At 35.9% G+C, this 22,470-nt stretch overlaps 1 protein-coding gene across 2 annotated transcripts in view; it reads right to left on the reverse strand.

The window, feature by feature from the left end:
- Positions 1-2,926: 2,926 nt before the first annotated feature.
- LOC145686103 (putative RNA/DNA demethylase ALKBH6) overlaps positions 2,927-22,470 on the reverse strand; it is a 61,577-nt gene continuing 42,033 nt past the window's right edge. Inside the window, exons 3-5 of one of the 2 annotated variants that reach the window (XM_081759052.1) lie at positions 8,555-8,659; positions 6,300-6,419; positions 2,927-3,358 (exon numbers count right to left, since the gene is read on the reverse strand). In XM_081759052.1, the coding sequence (XP_081615178.1) occupies positions 3,086-3,358; positions 6,300-6,419; positions 8,555-8,659 (498 nt within the window). In that variant the 3' untranslated portion in view covers positions 2,927-3,085. Of the gene's footprint in view, positions 3,359-6,299; positions 6,420-8,550; positions 8,660-22,470 lie in introns of those variants that run through there. The other variant, XR_014131516.1, reaches the window with a different exon arrangement.

Genomic DNA, 22,470 nt, shown 5'->3' on the forward strand with positions numbered 1-22,470 from the left:
CTCTCGTGTTTAATATTTGTTTGTTTTTAATTAAAATTTAGCGTCCTTTTTTCAGCACCGATGCTGTACGAGGTGAGGCTATATATGTTTAAAAAAGTGATTTTGCTTCTGGCGAACAGCGACTGCGGGAACACCAATCGATGCATGAGGACACACCCTAATACTGTCCTTCAAATGAGTGAATGCCCAGGGTGAAAGGCGCTCAATTGCGCTGTAGCCTTTGGACGAAGCGACCGTACGTTTGTGCTGTCGGAAAAATGATTAAGTGTTAGAACAGCGTATCAATGTGAAGTTTCTTTGAAGTGGGTAGTATACGAAAATAACTGTTTATCACGCACAAGTTTTTGGGTGGTTCGAAGGATTTAAAAGAGAGACGAGAAGTGATCACATACGACCTTGCTCGCCGAAAACGGATACAAATATTACAGAAGTCGGTAATGCGAGTCGAAAAGATCGTCGCTTGATTATTCGAATTGATGCCCAAATCACAGGAATTGACAAATAAAGTGTTCTTCAAATTTTTCATGTAAGTTTTAACATGAAGAAAGTGTGTTCAAAATTGATGCCAAGGAACTTGATATTGGAACAAAAAGAAACTATGATGAACATTTGTGCTGAAATTCTGACAAACAATGAAAGAGAGCTTACATTCTTTGAAAGAGTGATAACGTGTGATGATTTTTTTTTTTTTTTTTTTTTTTCGTACGATCTTGAGACCAAGCCAATTAATGCATTGGAAAAGCCCGAGCTTTGTTGGTCAGCACTAAAAGGAAACAGATTTGAGACAGTATAAGCTGTAAAAATAAAAGCGACGGATATCATGAAGTTGGTATCCGAAAACAACTGGCAACATTACTCCCAACAATGGACGATCCGTATGAAACGGTGTAGAGATTGTGCAGGAGAGTACTTTGAAGACGATAATATTTCTATTTTCAAAATGACCAATGAAAGATTTGAAACATTTTTTTCCCTAGCCACACCTCATATGAAACGTGAATTTTATACGGTAATTTAAGGTGGAATCCGAACCACCGGAATGCCTTCAAATTTCAGAGCGCTCCCACCGGGTTCTTCGTCACTCTGTGTCAAACTCAGTACGCTGAAAAACGAACTGTGTTCACAAACGATAAATACAGTAAAGCTGTTTTCGTTCCTGTCTATGTTGACAACTGTTATTTCCAATGAAAAAGTGGCCAACTTAACAAAAATTCATGTATTTTGAAGCAATAACTAAAATTTATTATAAATCATAGCCACATTTCTAATACAGTAACTACTTATCATATCAGTTTGTATTTTACAATAAATACCATAGCTTGCTCTTGGCTATATGGTTGGTGTACTCAAGTTCGACGAGAGAGATCCGGGTGTGATTCTCGGTGAGGAGTCACGTGGTTCTCATTCCACGTTCAAGTTGTAGGTGCGCGTCTCATATAGCCTAGATCCTCAAAGGGATATAAATATTTTTTTCTTCGTTTTCCAACGTGAATCATAATCATTTCTTATAAGTTTCTTGCAAGTTTTCCAGGAGGGAAAGGTTTAGAAAACGTGATGAAAAGAAATGGGTCAAAACCAGTTTTACGTGATGATGCTGAATTTAAATTTTCAGTTCCCCGTTTCTTCCCCGTAACCTTTTTGTCTCCAGTACTTTAAATATATGCACCTCTAAACTTCCAAGCCGAATGTCAGACCACGAATATTCCAAATCTGTTAACTGTTTTCGCATGCTTCTGTTGAATTGCCATCTCAGTCGTGTATCTCCTTACTACGCATATATGAAGATTTGTATATATCGTATCATTTGAATTTTGGCACATACCTCTCTCCATTTATCCTCTCTGTCATTCGTGCCAAAATAAATATTTGCACATTTTTTAAGGTCAAAACTGAGCCTAATTGGTCAGATCGTTTTCTTGTATTGCTAAGTTTAAATTTCGGATTCCCTCTATAGCGTATCCCTCTTTGATCATTGCGCCAAATTAAATAAAAAGAGAGTCCCAGGTCTAGCCTTGTGCCGTGAATGGTCCAAATCGATAGGCCACTAGGTTCTCAAAATTTTATTATTGCCCTTTTCTTTGTAGAATTTTTTTAGACTTCCAAACTATGTTATACGTAAGTTTCGAAAGTCTTATAGAATACCAATGTCCATTTATTCATCTCTCTGCCGACAGGTATCAGAGCAAAAACGGTAAAAAATATCAAGAAACTTTTTTTTTTCAATCGATTCAGCACACCAAGAATAGGTTCCACTTTTTTCGTTAACTCTTATTCAATCCGGAAGTGGTAGAAATAAGCCATTTCCGGTTTCAATTTTTATCACTATAGAACAAAACAGCGACAGATACTGACATTTTTCCCCCTTGGAATCGATTCAGCATCTGAAGAGAACATTCGAAAACCACCCACAAAAATCTTTCTACTCCTGCACTTCATTACAGTGTTCAAGACAATGAATTGGGTGTGACCGAGATACTAGCTGTTCCTGATCTATCTGAAAGAATTCATGTACTTCACTTTAAATTCATATACTACGTCCTGACACAAACTACTGGCGAGCTTCCATCGAGAAAGACTGATACACAATCCAAGGAATACCAGAATATTGCATCACGTTCGTGATCTTATCAGATGCGAACTGAAACATGTATTCTCCTGAGGGAGGGTTTTTTAAATTTTTATTTATTTATTTATTTTATTTATTTATTTTTTTTTGTTATATCATGTGATAAATATGTCTTCAGTTTCACTTTATTTTTGCTGATGCAACATAATTAACGAACAACTTCTTAATGCTGTTTATAAACACTTTCTTGTTATACCCTATATCATAAAAAGTGTCTTTAAAAATCCCTTCAGTTCATAATTTTTTTTATCATGTCTCAGGTGGTTCAATCTGTATACATTAAATAAATATACAAAGAACTTGTTTAAATTAATGTAAGTACCTTTATTTTTTCTTTCATAACTTCAATAAATCATAAGCCAATATAATGACACGAATTTTTTTTTTTCTAATACATAAAATACAAATTGACCACAGTGTTTCAACATAGTATTTGATCAAACATAAACACTTTAAAAACTATCTACTCAACTGCAACTTTAACTTGGTAGTTCGTGGTACGTGTCGGATGGTAAGAGAAACTCGAGTATCACGAGGAACTTTCTGTCCTATCTTATATTTCGTTTTGCATTTATCAAGATTCTTAATGTCTTTGTCATCAATTACGTCTTCTGTGCAATCCGAAATTCCATGTAAATAATGATGATACATTTCATCTTGAACAATTAGAAGACTGCGAGGTTCCAGCAACAACGAAAGAAGCAATTTCCGAGTATTTCCTTCTCCATTTTCCTGTTAGTAAATAGAAACAAAGTAAGAACATTTATCAGACATAGTAGTAATTCTTTCGATGACAGTATATCAATGATATTGTGATATTTCATCAATTTTGTTCATAAAATTAATCCACATACCACATTCAATAAAGTTTTATTTTTGATATTACTTAAAAAAACATGATTTATTTTAATATTTAGTCATTATTTGTGATAATTTAACGCATATAAAAAAATGCATTCAATGTTGCAAAATCTTCTGCGTATAACCAGCAACTTATTAAGACAATAATGTTCGCTCATTAATTCCGCATGAATAAATAAATTTGGAACTGCTTCTACAATTTTCTTTTGGCCTGTGGAGGATAAGAAGGGTGAAAATAATAACGAAAAAGCAAGGACGGTTATTTTTATGCAAAGCGAACCTGTTTTCAAATCAATTATACTCTGTCACGAAAATACGCAGAAACTCTGTGTATGTCAAGCTCAAACTCTCAAGTTCTCTCGTGCCCCTTCGTAACCAAGTGGCTAAGGCGCTTCCTGTATGTGTCGTTTCTGGTTCGACTCCCGGTGAAAGTACTTACCTCGGTCACAAACACAAATAATGGTTAGAAATTCACTTTAAAATAATAATACCTGTCTTATGTTACATCGGTGCTGAGAAGAGCTGTTAAACCCCAATCAACAAACCATATTTTATCAACACGCACTCATATAACGATAGAATTAAAAAAGAAAGAAGAAAAAAAGATATTTCTGAGATCATATAGGCTTCCTGCGAAGATTTATTTACTGAATCAACTGAATTTTATATTTTCCTTAGGCCTGAAAAAGGACAATTTAGATAATGTAAAAAAAAAAAAAAAAAAAAAAAATGACAATCGATGACAAAATACAAAACATAAAAAAAAAATATATATATATATATATATATTAAGAATCAAAAGAAAAATGGATTTTAATTCCGGTCGCTATGATCACGCTTGTTCTATAAATTAATTTTAAAAAGTCTCAAGAAAATGTAAATTTAAATTATCTAGAACTGCAAAAATTTCTCTGTAGTTACAAGATTTTGATACGTATTCGCATTCTGGAGTATATGAGGTTACGTGCAACAATTTTATATTGGAATGATTAAACGCAAACGTCGGTACGAAAATTAAGGAACAGATTTAGAACTTGAAAGAGAGGCTGGAATTGTAGGGTTGTCCAAGCACTACATTTACGAACTCAAAACTTTTATGTAAGACAAGACGTCGTCTCATACTAAGAAACGCGTCTTTGAATCTTCTTTCATTATAACTAAAAATCCAGCATTGAATTTGAACAAAGAATGGGGTGTAGTTTTAAATACATAACAACATAAAACTTATTTCCATATCTCTACATAATTAATGAAACTTTTCCAGTAAAATTGGTTCTAATGGCTACAATAGGTTTGTTTTCCCTTGAATACGTAACCAGTAGGAAAAACAAACAAAATCATAAGGATCTAGTAACGTTTAATCTGTCATTACGCAGTTTCTTATTTCAGTGATTTAGCTCGATGTATATAGAGTAATTTTTTGTTTTTTTTTACTTTTTTAGGTATAATACGTCTTAGTAAAATATTTAGTGACACATGAAAAAAAAATATTTATGAGTTAGATTACGAGTAGTAAGTAGTAGAACGTGACTACGTGTCGATACGCTCATTATGAACAGCTGAAGTCTGATATTATAGTGAGTTACTGTGGAATATATATATATATATATATATATATATATATATATATATATATATATATATATATATATATATATATATATATATTCAGTAAATGCTTTCTAAGTGGTAACACTGTGAACGATATAACAGACACCTTGAAATCTGCTTTTAGGGTGGTTGCTCCGGAAATATTGGGATTATTTTATAATTATATGAATAAAATTGTGCTTTTAATCGTTATTGTGTACTCCCTGCGTTCAGTTTCAAATACGTTTTGTCTACTTTTCTTGCTTTTCGTCCTTTATTTGATTCTTCCCTAAAAACTGAAGCACTATATATCGTAAGAGTTCAACTGAACTCATCCAATCAGGATCAAACTTGGAATGGTGGTAGACCTTGATCTACTACATATCCCTGTGAAATAATATGGTGTGCAGGATTCTCATTCTTAATGTTATGCACAGTGAAAGTTATAAATCAATTTAATGGGTATAACAATTAAGAAATAAAATCAATTAAACGACGATTTTTGTTTTACAACTATGCGTATTTCACTTGTTTCCTATCCTATTAATCTTCCTTACTTCCTCTGAGCTAGCCGTAAACTGCAGGAACATCCTCCAGAAACTTTGCTTACTGATGTGAAATCGGAAAGTAGACATTTTAATCATATTCTACACCGTTAGAAATTCCCATCAATGTATTAGTTTCAGTTTTGCAAAAACTACCTATATATTAAAATCCGATATACAAAATTGAGACTTCCTACAATAAATGCAATGTAGGCTAAACACTTTTTTTTTAGTAAAGTCATTATCTTTAGGATTCGTGAAAACTTCTTTTACGAAACTCATAGTCTAGATCTGGAATTATTCACAAAATCATGTCAACAGATAACGAAACCTAGATAGCAGATATTCACTTATTTATAACTTTTTATTCTTCTGTTACATACATTTCTTTTCTTTCTTTCTTTTTCATATTCATTTTAATGATGATCGTAATTGTGTTTCTACGGCTGCGAACTTCTGTAACTATCGTGTTATGTTTCTCTATTAGTGTATATTTTTCTATTATTTTTATTTTCTGCGAGTAATATCTTTGCTTTCTCAGTTATGGATTTTGACAGCAGATGCAGATTTTCACGAATTACTTGACTATTCACATGGACGGAAGATATTGTAGTTTTAAAGTCAAAATAACCAGACTTTACTTCGACAATTTTATAGCATGTGAAGCTGTCATTTACCTGTTTCTCTCCAGATACAGAGTCATCTGAATTGGTGGGATAATAGTAGCTTAGCACCGTATGAGAACCGCAGCTTATTGTTGTAATGGTTGGATAAAACAAAGGTCCATCCAGGTGTGGCTATCAAGGAAACAAGTACATTTTAAACATCAGAAGATTAAGGAATTAAGTTATAGACTTAAAATACAATACATAACGTATATATTTAAATAAGGAGAAACGAACACAAGCTGCCGATCGCATACAACTACAATGATAAAAACTTTTATTTAAAAAAAAGGATAAAAAAATAGAAAATAATAAAAGCACTAAAAGCAGAAAATAATTGATCATCATTACCTATAAAAATATTTTAAGTCTGTGCCAAGCCAAACAAATTAATGTTTAACATAAAATTAGTTTAGATGGTAATTTTATGTTTTTAAGCACCTTATTATTATTTTCTGCATTTTAGCACTTTCAGTTTACTACTTTTTAGCGCTTTTCTTGAAGTTGCTTTTTATTGTTTTTATTTTTATTTCTATTTTTTTTTATTTTCTGCTTTTTAGTGCGTTCTTGAAGTTGGTTATTTTCTCAAGCTTATTTAATTTTTCCAGTTTCTCTAGTAGTTTAGTTAGACATTTAAACTAAAGGGTAGGACATTAACTTCTTATTAAATGGGTCAGCCTACGAAACATGAGTGACCAAGCACAACACATATTATACAAGTATCTACTCAAAAATTCGTATCACAACCCAGAAGGAATGTAAGGGGAATGGAAAACTGTACAGTGTTAAAGTACATATCTCTGTATGTACAAATACAAAATTTTCATAATAACGAAATTCTTATTGTTTTTAGGCCCCTGAAGTGATCCTGTCTGCCCAACCAGCGAATTTTACGAACATCAAGGTCAGAGCTGTCATCAAATTTTTATTTCACCAAGGGAAGTAACTGAAGCAAATTCATGAGGAAATCAGTCAAACACTACGCGACTCTCCTCTGTCTTATGTAGTATTAAAAAAGTAGGTGGTACAGTTTAAACGTGGCAATTTCTCAACAGATGATGCTCCACGTGCAGAAAGCCAGAACCAGTGACTGTCCCCGAAATCGTGGATGAAATTCATGACATCGAAACTCGCAGAATCTCAACAAAACGTGTTGCATAGATTGTAGGCATTTCTCGGGAACGCGTCGGTAGTATAATTCATAACGATTTGGGCATGCGCCAGCTCTGAGCAAAATGGGTTCCCGAAAATCCGTCAGCAGATCAAAACCGTGAAAGAGTAAGTGAATCATGGGAAGTCATCTCCCATTTTGACTAATTTCTATCACAAAGAGTAACTATGGACGAAACATGGTTGTGCCACTACCATGAAACGACAGCCACAGCCTGAAACGAAACAACAGCCAATGGAATGGCGGACTCAGGTTCTCCTCGTCCTAACAAGTTCAAGAGACAGAAACCGGCTGGGAAAGTATTTGCAACATACTTCTGGGATAAGGATGGAGTCGTACTCATAGGTCAAACATTTAATGCAGAGCTAAAAGACAAATTGAAAGTGCAAAGTGGCAGAAAATTAACAAGAAAAGAAAGAAAAAACGAATTCTGTTCCTTCAGGACAATTTCCCTGTCCATCGTGCACTGCAAACCCAACTGACATTGCACGACCTGAGGTTTCAATGTCTAGATCATCATCCTTCAGACTATTATTTATTAGCCAAACACAAACAACACTTGAAAGGATCCCATTTTGGATCTGATAAGGAGGTGATTAATGCTACATAACAATACTATGAGGAACAGCCTTCAGAATTTTTTTTAACTGGTCTGCCAAAATTGAAACAGTGCAAGCAAGTGTATTGAAATTTAGGGGCAATATGTAGAATAACTGTAAAATTTATCATTCTACGTACACTCCTTCTGGGTTGGGCTACGAACTTTTCAGATGACCGTTATGTATAAATAAACAGGTCGAATTGAGAATCATCTTTTTTTGAATCGGTTAAAAATACACATAGTCAAATTCTGAACAGCTCATGCAGATATCTATTTATCCATACCAGGAAACTTACCGGTCAAGCAATGACTAAGTGTTATAAGGTCATCAAAAATTCTATCCTCTCTTCAGTGGACTTTAGATATACAAAACCTCGGATGTATTATAAGTACAGTTCAAGTGCGACTTAATGATCCTTCAAATCTCATCATATAGTATGTTTATTGATAACCTTTGTTAGAGTTAGGGAACAACAAATAAACTAATATAATTACCATTATTCCTTGACCAGGTAAATATTCATTCACCAACACATGATTAGGAACCTTGTCATTGAACACCCCACATCTAGCTAGTTTCTCAGCGTAACTTGACAACCACTGAAATGCAAATATAAATTTCATGAAGTTCCATTATAATGAGCATAAGATATGTGAATGTTACTTAAACAATAAGAAGTAAATTAAGTTAGACATATTAGGGTGATCAGACATCCCGTTTTTAATGGGATATTTCTTTTTTCTTCTTCTTCTTCTTCTTTCTTTTCAGAAAATTGCCCGGTGTTGCGAGAAAGATCTAAACAGGACGCTAAATTTTACTATAAAAAAAAGCGTCCCGTTTTTGGTATAGTTATGTAGTAAACAAGTAATTTCTTGTGTAGTTGTCTTTGAAAGAAAGACAAACCTTTCTATAAGAAATTCAAGAGATAACCAATTTCTCTTCCTGTTAAATGTTGAAAGTTACTGCAAAAATAAGATTGGAAAATAATTAAATAAATATCTGATTATTTTGAAAAGCTAGAAACTTTTTCCTCACTGCCATAAATAACGGCATAACAATGACTATGCCTAGGTGGATTTCAAATTATGCCAGTTTGCCGAGTGTCATTTTCTTATTACCTAAACCAGGTCACCATAGTCTATAGGAACAAAACTAGAATTTTATTGGTTGAATGGTACGTTGTTAGGACTCCATTCCATTTCCCTTAATAAATACATTCTCATTATGCGGAAATATAAGAGCAGTTGACTATTACAAATACGGTAGTCAACGTGACTTTTTGTCAGGAAGAGTTAAGCCATATTCTATCATAAACATTGCACCTCAGTAGTCAATTTGTTGGGTAAAGTATCCAAGAACCACTTAAGTTTATAAAAGTAGGCTGAGTTACGATTAGAATTCCTTCTTACACCCACTCTAATCCTCTCAAATTCATTGCGCGGATACCGCACAGTTCTGAAATAAAGATATGCCTGTCCATTCGGAACAGGTAACAAGGCAAGTGTGGAGGTAATGCCTTGTTTTCAACTCTCAGTGCTACTAACATGTCTGCGTTCACTATTTCTCCCTGCAGTCTCCAACTATCAACTGGTTCACAAAGCAAACATTTAGTGCAAGTATACCTAGTAAAACTGAAAAGCAGACACTGATATAACAATGTATACCGTACTGTAAATCTGTAGAAGCTGGTGGACTAGTGCCAAAAAAAACTAAGCGTCTAGAATCCGTTTAGAAAATGTTTACACCAAGAAATGCGATGTTAAAATGTTTCGTCTGGTATCCCTCATATTCTAATCCACACAAATAATGCGAAACTTTGAAATCGGTCAATTTTTTTGTTAATCACAGTGTTAACTCTCTACTTAATAAGAATGCTCTCATTCATTCGGTGCGTTTCACTAGTCTAATCACATTCATATTCTTAATCGCTCATAGAAGTCGACTCGTAACTTATAATCTCTTATAGCTGTCCTGCTATATTCTGTCCCTTATTGCTGATTGAAAGAAGTATTTAGCGCAGGTAACATCCGTGTTTGAAATCAAAACCTACCAGTTTTCTGTTCTTCTGCGGCCCATGTCACTTTCCATTAGCACCTGCAAACTGGAGCTTGTACCGCGTTGTTGCCAAGTTTGTACTGAACAATTACTTTTAAACTTCTTAGAAGTTGCTTCAGAATAGATGCTTCTCTGTAAGTTTAGTATTCTTTAAATATCAACTTATAGATTTCAACTCCCAATGCGCAATACACTGTCAGACCAGCTGAAAGTATTTCTGATATATTTGGCAGAACTTTGAAATTGGGGAACGGGGACGAAATAAAATTTTAGAGGGGTGTTAAGTTGGGGGCCTACTTTTACTTTCGTTTTTCACCATTTTCGTGCAGGTTATCTTTTTGGCTATGGACTAATAGCTTGTAAGATTGTGGAAATTGTTAAAATAATACAACTGTGGGAGGCCACAGTGGCTCAATGGTAGAGCGTTCGTCTCTAATGCGTGGAGTCTCAGGTTCGATCTCAGTTCGCGCCAAGTGGGTTTTGTAGTGGACAAACATCGTGCACATGGGTTTTCTTGGGGTTCTCTCCTCTCACTTTCATTCCGCCATTTCATTCATTTCTCATCATAATCTCCTTCGACCTACACGGCATAACCGTGGATCGTAAAACTGAAGGATTTCATTTCATTTTTATATAATCGAACCACAGCTCAGTTAGAAAAGCGCTGGCTTTGATTTCGGGATGTTCTGACCATCTTGACGGGAGTTTTCTTAAGATTTTCCTGAATCACACCAAGTGAATGCCGGTATGGTATCTTAGTTAAAGGCCCTGACTAATAACTTCCGCATTGTTTTCTCCGATTGGTTTGCTTCTCAAGGCACATTAACCTGCAACATGATGAGATTAAGCCAAGTTGCCAATCTGCACGGAAATAAAGATTTTATAAAATCGATCTGAATTAAATAACTATTTATATTACAAAAAATAATTTCAATAAGTTTATTTATCAACACTCCATCGCGAAAATTAAGTGTAGAAGAGTGGTAGACTGCTGTGATTTCATGATGTTTCTAAATGAAAACCTGTTGAGTTACATTAATATTACAGCTGTTAACTGAAGCAACAAAACATTCAAAGAATATACTAGATTATATCTGAACTAAGGGCAACAGTTGAATGCTCAGTTGTGACCCAAAAAGTAATCATGTCAGTGTGGCCTAGTCAAAACATCCCACAGTTCCATCCCATCATTGCTAATATTATCACTTTCTATAACGATTTTTTGAGTATCGTCACGTCTGTTTCAACTCTTATACTTTTCTCCTTTTTAACATAATGTTTCACACATGCTTTCCACAGTGTTGAAGAAATATTATCCACTTCCTGCCAAATCACTTGAATTAATAGGTCACTGATATTCGTCGTTTTAGTAAACTCCAAATCGTTTCTATTGGATGAATACACAAAAGTAGTGCGGCAGTCTGAGTACTTGGTATCCTTCCGACTTCGCCAGAATGTCTACCTCATATTTCTTTTCGACATTTGCACGTCTAACGATACATAACAATGTCGCTTCTGTACGAACAGGCTGAGGAATGGTAATGGTTTGAAGATATTTACGTATAATGTAAAGTAAGTATCCGCGGGGATTCCATAATAGTTTGTCGATTCTGTAGCTTCTTGTACGAAAAACCCAAATTTTTAACAAGCATTCTTAGAGTTTCTTCTGGGTAAGTAAACATACGAGGTGTGTTTAAAAAGTATCGAACTTTTGGTTGGCAAAAATACATTTATTGATTTAGAAATCTGAAACACTAATCCCCTTCAAAATGGTTTCCTTGGTAATGCACATACTTCTCCCAGCGCTCCCGCTATTGTTGGAAACACTTCTGGAACGCAATTTTTGGAATGGTGAACAACCGTGCCGTCGCATTCCGCATCATGTCTTCTCTTGACTCAAATTGGGTCAGTTTTAGAGGCATTTTGAGCTTGGGAAAGGTCCCCTATTAAAAAATAGAAACTGATATGATAAGAAATCTATTGTGATTGATATAAAAGTATATGCCTTCGATATTTTGCCACCTAGTCACCACGAACCTCCAGACATTTCTGGTAGCGTGACACAAGCTTCCGTATACCCTGTGTGTAACAATCTGCCGCCTGAGAGTGTGGCCAGTCTAGAACTGATGTCTTGAACACTTCACTGTCACTGAAACGCTTCGATACAAGCCACTTTTTCACTGGGGGCAAGATCGAGGCTGCAAGGAGAGTGATTCAGTAGTTCCCGTCGAAAGTGGACGCGCGTTGTCATGGATCGGAAGAATTTCAGAGCCGCTGATTTTGGATGGAACGTTGCAGATTATTCACTGTTTGGGAATACATATCTGCTGTAATTAGTCCTATTCCAAGAACTCCACAACAATCACACCCTTTTGGTCCCAAAACACGGTTGCTTTGATTTTGTGAACTGATGATGTTCGTTTAAATTTCTTCGCTTTAGGAGAACCAGAGTGCCCCACTGCATTGACTGCTGCTTTGATTTCCCAGTGGCGTACGATATTCAGGTTTTATCCTACGTCACTATGTGAGAAGAGGTTATCTCCGTCCTCCCTCCAGCGGGCCAAAAAATCACGTGCAGCTATCATTCTTTGCTCTTTGTGGGCGTCTCTGAGCATTTTTAGCACCCATCTCGCACACAGTTTGTGATAATCCAGCTTGTCAGTCATAATGCGATGAACGGTTTTTGGAGACACTTCTGGAAATTCTTTGGTGTGTTCAGTTATTGTGAACCGGTGATTGGATCGCACTCTTGCTTTCAACTAAATCATCCGTCTGAACACTAGACCTTCCGCTACGCTCATTGTCATGAACATTTGAACGCCCTTCCCGAAACTCTTTCCACCACTGCCTGACTTCCCCTTCATTACTGTCGGTTCCTACATGGCACACAATTTCCGATAGCTGTCAGCTGTATTCTGTCCTTTGGCGTTCAGAAATTGTATGATACATCTCACTTCATATTTGGGGAAATTTCGTATTACGACAGCCATTTCACTGTACCTGCTACTCGCACGTATACACCGGTTCACGATTGTTGAAAGTACAAAATACTAGGGGATGCTTCTGCGCATACTCAACTTCAACAATGTTGCCAACCCCCCGTAAAAAAATTGTCGTTTCTTTTTTGAATTGCGTCTTATAATACAAAGCGTGTCCAAATGAAACCTGCCTGGGCAACACAGCACGCTCTATTTCGAGGAGAACGTGTGTTGCTGCGTAATCAATAGATGTGCATGCATATTATACCAGCTGTTAATGCGTGGCGATTGATTGTGGTGGTACAGAAAATATATAGTGGTGGCTGCAAATTCGTCCTGCGTTGGTCAACGCGCTATGATTCAAGTCTCGTCAGCTTAATGATATTCAAAAGAGAATGAGTAATTTATGGGGAGAAGTCTGTATCGAAGACAACAATGATTGGGGACGAATATTCTGGAAAGATCGGGAACTCAGGACACGCTCTCTAAATCCAGACCACGCTGGGGACGAATATTCTGGGAAGATCGGGATCTCAGGACACGCTCTCTACATCCAGGCCAGGCATATACCATCATCAATGATGACCTCATAGCGAGAGTTGACACTGCCAGATGTGAGGATCGGCAGAAAGGTGTAGTATGCTGCTGACCATGCAGTTATATCGAGAAGTTGTTGTATTGTAAAATGTGTAAAAAAAGAGTCCTGGGTCAGTCCATGTCAATTCATCCAGGTCATGAAACCCATAGTCTCAGAATGGCATGAGGATTTTTTTGTTTACTCTACTTGCCATCCTTATTGATCACACCAAATTTTAATTTGATATCTTATATAATTTTTAGTTAATTTTTTTTTAGTTTGGTAAAATATACGTTTTTGTTGTTGCCGAGGGTTAATGAGATTACGACATTGATATACTAAAAAGATCATAACTTTGTTAATTCTCATCATATCACAATGATTTTTTCACTAAAATGATCACAATAAGATACAGAATAAGGTAAAAATACATTCAGCTACTTGTACTTGAATTATTGTAGTACATATTACCTCAAACCTGGATATTACGATTTTTTAAAAGAAAAAACATAAAATTTTAAAATACAGTAAAAACTTAAAGGCACTACATAAACCAAAGTATTTTATATGTATTTATAAGTCTAAAGGCATGAGCTAATGTGTTCTGAAAGAAAAACTGTGGGTTTTTAACTGCAAATATTTTTAAACCATTTATCTTTAAAGTACGGCCAGGTATTTCAAGAAAATCGCAGACCTTCACGTTGGCAGCCCTGGCGTTGTCCCTAATTGTCACAGGGACATGAACCATATCTTGTTACAAAGCTTATGGAACACAGATTTCAACAAGTTAACTATTGTGCCCCCTTGTTTCCAACCCACAGAAGAAGAAGAAGAAAAATTGCTTTTTTCAAAAAAAAATATTTTGTCGGATTCTGGCAACACTGTTCATTGTCATACGCAGGAAAAAAAATTCTCGCATACACATCACACATTGGGTGGAATCATATAAAAATAAAGGGCCTAGGTGCAATAGCTTGCGAGATAAAAATTCGAAACCTCGTATATACTATGGTCAACCTGTATATATTTTACGAAGGAACTGTGGTCTACCCTCAGGTTGGCAACACTGGCGACTTCCCTAATTGTCACAGAGACGCGAATGATACCTCGTTGCAAAGCTTAAGGAACACTGGTTCCAATGAGGTAACTTTTGTGCCCCCCCCCCCTCCTGGTTCCCAACCCACAAAAGAAGAAGAAAATAGCTATTCACTATGAGTTTAATGAATTATACATATTCATTACATACAACATATTGAATATAATCAGTGAACGAAAAAATAATTTACCAAATCATCTTAAAGTCCTGAAGTGGTTCGTTTACTATTTACACCATAGAGGTCCTGAAGTGGAATTACAGAAAATGTTTAAATAAAACACTAGCAACATTTTATTTCTGAGCTTGCATTTGTTTCAACATCTTGTTGCACTGAAGATTGATTGAACCTATTTCCTTTTCGGAAAAATAATACATTCTTCCGGATGCTTTTGTGACTGGGAGGGGCGGTTACACATGAAATTATGTTACTCATAAGAATCCAGCAAACATCTTCTTTTGGGGACCAGTGAAAAGATGGAGTAGGCCCATGAGGATGCATAAATTTAATTTTAACGTCTCCTTTATCTTCATGTTTTGACAAAACTAATCCAAAATACCACCGGTCATCATAAAGGCATGCAATGTAATTGTGCCAGTCTTGGGAAGTAACGTAACGCAAGTAACGCGTTACTTTTTAAGTAACGTTTACTAATAACGCGTTACATTTTTTCCAAAGTAACTGTAACGGTAACGCGGTACAAATTTTTAAGTAACGTACCTAGTTTGCGTTACTTTTTCGCGTTACATTTCGGATGAGTAACTACAATATATGTATATATTTTTTCGGAAACAAATGTTTCTTTCCTGTAAGTGAATTTCTCAGAATGGAACAATGGACCATGAACGATGTCAGTGACCGACAATTCCTGCACTGTTCGCCTTGCCTCACTCTGTTGCAGCACTTGCTACATCTTGGGAGGGAGATATTGTTCCCGTTTCGCCTTATGACCTCTAATAATAATAGAAGAAGAGGAAGAAGAAAAGAAGAAGTAGTAGTAGTAGTAGTACCATTGATGATAATTATATTGTATATGTAAGATACTTGAAGAGAGTACTCGAAACTATACACCACATTTGACTCGACTCGACTCGAATTCGAGTCGGGTTGGAGGAAATTTTTCAAGCCGAGTTCTCGGGTCGAGCTCAAAAATCTCTGTCGAGCTCAAAGAAAACTTGTTCGAATTCACTCGTGCCCATCCCTACGAGTAACGCAGTATGGCATTTTAGTCAATGTTACATTACATTAAAATGTTCATGTAGTTGTTAAGTAAAAATTTGTCCTTGCATTTACATAAATCGATTCAGAACGTGCAATAATAATAATAATAATAATAATAATAATAATAATAATAATAATAATAATAATAATAATAATAATAATAATAATAATAGCGGTAGTAATAGCAGTACGGAAAACTGAAGTAATAAGATTTTTTCCACATATTCACAGTTTCGGACCTAAAAGTAACGCGTTACATTTTAAGAGAAAGTTAAGTAACTTGTAACGCGTTACATTTTTACAAGTAACTTACCCAACACTGAATTGTGCACATCCACAACAGGCATTTTCACCGAATGATTTTCTCCAGAAAAGTTGAATATTGTGCAAAAGTTGTCATCTAAACTTGCTCGTTTTGTTCCAGTGGAGTCTTCAGATTTGGACTCAAAGTGATGAAGACTACGTGTTCCAGGTACTGTCCTGGCTTGAGTGAAACGCCCTTCTAAGTTTTTTCATGCCTCTATCAATGTTTCTTTTCTAATCATTGTGACCTTTATATTTTCTATATTTTCCTTGCAAAAATAAAAAAAAAAATCGGAATTATCAATAGCATTACCAGGACTACGTTGGAGACTTGCTTTTGTCACGATGCGCTTGACAGTGCCACCTATACCGTCACAAGGAGACTTCCCATGGCTGGTGGCAAAAAAACACCATGTAGCTTTAAATCCAAAGTCTTTTTCATGAACTCATGTGGTTCAGATTCCTCGTTAATCAGTAGGTCCACGTCTCATATAGCCTCGCTGCTAAAAGGGACGCTAAACTGAAATCAACTCAACTCAACTCTTTTTCATGAACCTGAGGGCTGTAGGATTCGCACTCCTCAAGATACCGAACGAAATTGCTACCTAAACTGATATAAGATTCCAACGAACTGTTTTGATTTCTGAAATACTTTGTGAAACAATCTTACTTTCTAAATACATTAAATATATTTTTAATTTATTAAAAAGTAAGACAGTTATCGAAAACGCTTATGAGTAAAAATAATAAAATTATATTTTGGTTATTTGATTTTAAAGTTTACTGTAAAAGCTTATGCGCAGTTGTATTAGTTCTAGAACATTGATAAATTTACTGCAGCTTAAATAATTTAACATCTTCAGCTTGATTAAAATGTCATAATTTCATTACGCCTTACATGTAAATCATTCAATGAGTTTTTCAGAAAGTAAAATGTGCACTAGTTTAACACTTAGAAGATGTCTGGCTCATCCCTTTCTCTTAGCGCCAGTACTTCAAACCTCTGTTGCTCGGCTCCTAATGAATTTAGACTGTGCCTCCCCATGCCGAATCCGTAGGAGAAAGTGATTTTCTTTTATAACAAAGAACAGTGTTGCCAAAGTCCCACAAAAGTTACCTCATTGGAACCAGTGTTCCGTAAGCTTTGCAACGAGGTATCATTCGCGTCTCTGTGACAATAAGGGAAGTCGCCAGGGTTGCCAACCTGAGGGTAGACCACAGTTCCTTCGTAAAATATATACAGGTTGACCATAGTATATACGAGGTTTCAAATTTTTATCTCGCAAGCTATTGCACCTAGGCATGGGCGTCTCTGGCGGGGGGACGAGGGGGGACGTCCCCCCCCAATATTTTGAAGTACAAAATATTCAATATTTTATTCTAATTCATTTATTTACTAACGATAGAATTATTTTTTATTTGGAATATAATATTCAGGCTGCGAAATGATTATAACAGAGTTCTTGATATACCTCAGGGGATCCGTGAAGGTAAGCAGAAGGATAAAAATAGAATCGAAGATAATAAACAGATTGGACTAGGAAGTACCATTTAAATCAATTTCTTTGATGTCCCTCCACCCCCCAAATTTTACATGCCAGAGACGCCAGTGCACCTAGGCCCTTTATTTTTTATATGATTCCACCCAATGTGTGATGTGTATGCGAGAATTTTTTTCCTGCGTATGACAATGAACAGTGTTGCCAGAATCCGACAAAATATTTTTTTTTGAAAAAAAGCAATTTTTCTTCTTCTTCTTCTTCTGTGGGTTGGAAACAAGGGGGCACAATAGTTAACTTGTTGGAATCTGTGTTCCATAAGCTTTGTAACGAGATATGGTTCATGTCCCTGTGACAATTAGGGACAACGCCAGGGCTGCCAACGTGAAGGTCTGCGATTTTCTTGAAATACCTGGCCGTACTTTAAAGATAAATGGTTTAAAAATATTTGCAGTTAAAAACCCACAGTTTTTCTTTCAGAACACATTAGCTCATGCCTTTAGGCTTATAAATACATATAAAATACTTTGGTTTATGTAGTGCCTTTAAGTTTTTACTGTATTTTAAAATTTTATGTTTTTTCTTTTAAAAAATTGTAATATCCAGGTTTGAGGTAATATGTACTACAACAATTCAAGTACAAGTAGCTGAATGTATTTTTACCTTATTCTGTATCTTATTATGATCATTTTAGTGAAAAAATCATTGTGATATGATGAGAATTAACAAAGTTATGATCTTTTTAGTATATCAATGTCGTAATCTCATTAACCCTCGGCAACAACAAAAACGTATATTTTACCAAACTAAAAAAAATTTTAACTAAAAAAGTATATAAGATATCAAATTAAAATTTGGTGTGATCAATAAGGATGGCAAGTAGAGTAAACAGAAAAATCTTCATGCCATTCTGAGACTATGGGTTTCATTTGATATTTTAGCTGGATGATTTGAAATGGACTGACCCTCCTGCGAGTTCTTACTGCAGACCAAGAGCATCTCCTCATGAGTACGTGTCTGGAGCACCTGAGTCAATATGCCGAAGATGGTGACGACTTTCTTTTGGACATTCTGACAGAGGATGAGACGTGGTGCCACCATTTCGAATCCTCAACCACAGCAGTAACCATGCAATGGCAGGGCCGTACTGGCCAGGCGGGAAACCGGGAAATTTCCCGGTGGGCCCTGGACGGTGAGTTTTTAGTGGGCCCTCCTCCTCATTGTAAGTAGCGGCATATGTACAAAAGGACACACGTCACGAACTCCTAGCGTATGGAAGTAACGGAACGAAGGATGATATCACGTCGAGTACCGGTAATACAGTCAGCTAATCCCAGACCAGCGTTGCTAGCCTATGATGTTGCGAAAACAGCCTTTTTCACATTTTTCGTAATTCAACCCTTGAAAGGTTCCTGATTTCCCACTCTGCTTTATACTTTTGCTAATATTGAAGTATTAAGCTATTGAAATCTCAAATAATGCCATAACTTGAAATTAAATAATTTACATTTTACAGCACCTTGCTTTTCATATAGAAAATATACATGGCCGGATTAAGACCATTGGGGACCCTGGAGCGGGAAATACAAGAGGGCCCCATCAAAACTTTTATGATGGGCTCTCTCTGAACACGTTCAAAAGGGTCCATAAATTATATACGAGTGACTCATGTCATGTTTTTTAAACTTTTGTGGTGAAAATGTTTAAAAATTTTTGGGGCCCCCTTGTTTGCTGTCAATCACAGCCGTAGCTATAGATTTCGGCGCTCCCCTCCTCTACACTCACCTCACCAAGCTTTATATATATATATATATATATATATATATATATATATACATACATATAAGAGAAGCAGCTTTTGTCGTTATGCTACGATAAATTTTTATCAATCTGCTTGGACAGACTATTGCAACAGCCAAAAGCGATCATTAGTATTCTTTTACAAATAAGAGTTTTTTTCTGATAGGGGATGATAGGAGAACAGTAGAAATAAATGCAGAGATCTTATTAAACGCTTGCAGGGACATGGGTTTAGAAGTAAATGCAGAGAAAACTAAATACATGGAAGTGCGTCGGGACCGTAATACGGCAAATTGTGGAGGCGTTAAAATATTAAATAATGCTTTTGATAAAGTAGATACTTTCAAATATTTAGGATCAATATTAACAGAAGAAAATCATATTCACGAAGAAATTAAATGTCGACTAAAAGCAGGGAATTCGTGTTACTATTCGGTTCAAAATCTCTTGTCGTCGCGAATTCTGTCGAGGAATTTGAAGCTTAAAATATATAAAACGATAATCATGCCTGTTGTTCTGTATGGTTGTGAAACATGGTCGCTTACTCTGAGGGAAGAACATAGACTGAAAGTGTTTGAGAACAGGATCCTGAGAAGAATATTCGGACCCAAGAGGAACGAGAATGGGGAATGGCGGAAGCTTCATAACGAGGAACTACATAGTTTATACGGTTTACCCAACATTGTTAGGGTCGTCAAGTCTAGGAGGCTTAGGTGGGCAGGTCATGTAGCTAGAATGGAAGAAAGTAGAAACGCTTTCAAAGTCTTGACTGGTAGACCCATAGGAAAACGACCATTAGGAAGACCTAGGCGCAGATGGGAGGACAATATTAAGATGGATCTCGCAGAGATAGGAATACAAAGTAGAAACTGGATGCAATTAGCTAAGGATAGAAGTCAGTGGAGAGCTTTTGTGAACGCGGCACTGAACCTCCGGGTTCCATAGGCCATAGAGTTAGTTAGTTAGTTATAAGAGTTTTTTTAAGAGGTATACAATATACAAAACTACCTTTTATTGTATACAAATCCAACTGGAGAACATCCGGTGCTTGGGGTCCCTGGTTCGATCCCAGCTAGCGCCGTGTGGACTTTGTGGTCCACAAACACCGTGCTCGTGGGTTTTCACGGGGTTCTCCCGTTTTCTTCATTCCACCATTTCACCCATCTCTCATTATCACAGTCTCCTTTAGCCTAACCGGCATAACCGTGGAACGTAAAACTTAAAGATTTCATTTCATTTTCCAACTGGAGAACAGTTATAGAAATTTACAACTATTTACGTTTCATACTATATTATCGATAATAAATGAAATTTCAATGCATTAGAAACTATGTGCTTTTAAAATTTTCGAAATGGGTGACAGCATTAATTTCCAGTAATAATTGTAAACTTTGCAAATTTTATTCTGTATATGACCACACAATTAGTATTTTAATTTCGATTGTTTTCCGGTAAGATATTTTGTGAAATGTAACGGAAATTCAGAAGGAGCCTTCTTTGCGAATTTCTTAATATTGATCGATGGAAGTGAAGAATATGTTTTATGTTTCTCTTTAAAATCCAAATGTAGTTTGGCTACTATATATGTTTGAAATTACAGTAATTACTTAATTTCTTAATAAATGAAAGTTCTGAATTTAAGGCTGAAAAAAGTTCTCAAGGGGAAAGTGTTTCACACGGATGATAAGGTGAAAGGTGTATACTAAACGCAATGTTAACTTGAGAGCCGAATCACAAGCGCATTAGTACATGTTTGGCGCGCGAACCTCTTCGCAGGGAAATCTTTGTATGTGTGTGTGTGTGTTTTGGTCGGGTTCTCATTCGCCAGTGTTTCAACTGGCGCTGCTCTGCGTCTCAGCTGATATGCGCGGAGCGGTGATCTGCCGCTATGAAAAATGTTTCTTGGTTTATTTGTTTTTAATAATTCATGAAGACACGACAATAGTAAAAAATGTATTGGAAATTCGCACGTGATGTATTTGCAATCCTCACAATTAAAACTCGAGAGCATGAAAACTATTTTGGTTATTCATTTCAATTGATTAAGGTAGGAAAGGATAAGAAATGAAGTTACTCTCATACATCTACCTGGAAAAGGTCAATCATAAACAGAAACACACAAGCAGCCACCCTCCCACATAATAAATTAAAGATACGATTTTTTTTTCCTCAAAGCACAGCAACTCTACGTTAGCAATGAGTAAACCAGCTGTGAACCGGCAACAATCACATCAACAATTTCTTCAACAGTTTTGTCTGCATATTTTTCTCAGTCGAGAGTACACATTGTTGACAATTTACTTTGCTTGACTTTAAAGAGGTTTCTCTTCCTCGTGTTTGCGATAATACTGAGAAGATAATTCGGATTCATTCATGATTTTAATTTCGCGCTTGACACTCTCCATGGTTTCAGTTTCCACTACACCCACGTACCCAAACCAACGCACACGTGAAGACGATATTTGGCAGAGCAGTGCTACTCTCTGCACAAAAATTGCAGAAGTTACATGTGAGTCCCATTCTTTTTTTGTTTCATTTATCAGCAGACATAGAAGTTTCTTACGGGGTAGCAACTCTATTTAATTTATATATCATATAAAAATATTAAGCCATTTCCTATCCATTGTGGACGATTTCTAACATTGATCAATTAACTAATTTTACTGGTCTTCTGTTTTTGATATAAGATTTTTCAAGTTTATAATCTTGCAACACTTGCAAGAGACTCGCATCTTAGCTACCGGCTTTTCACTCTTTTCTTTCCTTCTCTCTTTCCGATTCTGAGTCGTGGCGTCATTTTCATAACCCGTTACTAATAAATCTAGTACCTTTTATTTTAAATATTGTTTCTGTATTAACATTTTTATATACTTGAACTCAATT

This window comes from Thermobia domestica, chromosome 5 (genome assembly GCF_964235325.1).
Source record: "Thermobia domestica chromosome 5, izTheDome1.hap1.1, whole genome shotgun sequence".
Classification (NCBI taxonomy): domain Eukaryota; kingdom Metazoa; phylum Arthropoda; class Insecta; order Zygentoma; family Lepismatidae; genus Thermobia; species Thermobia domestica.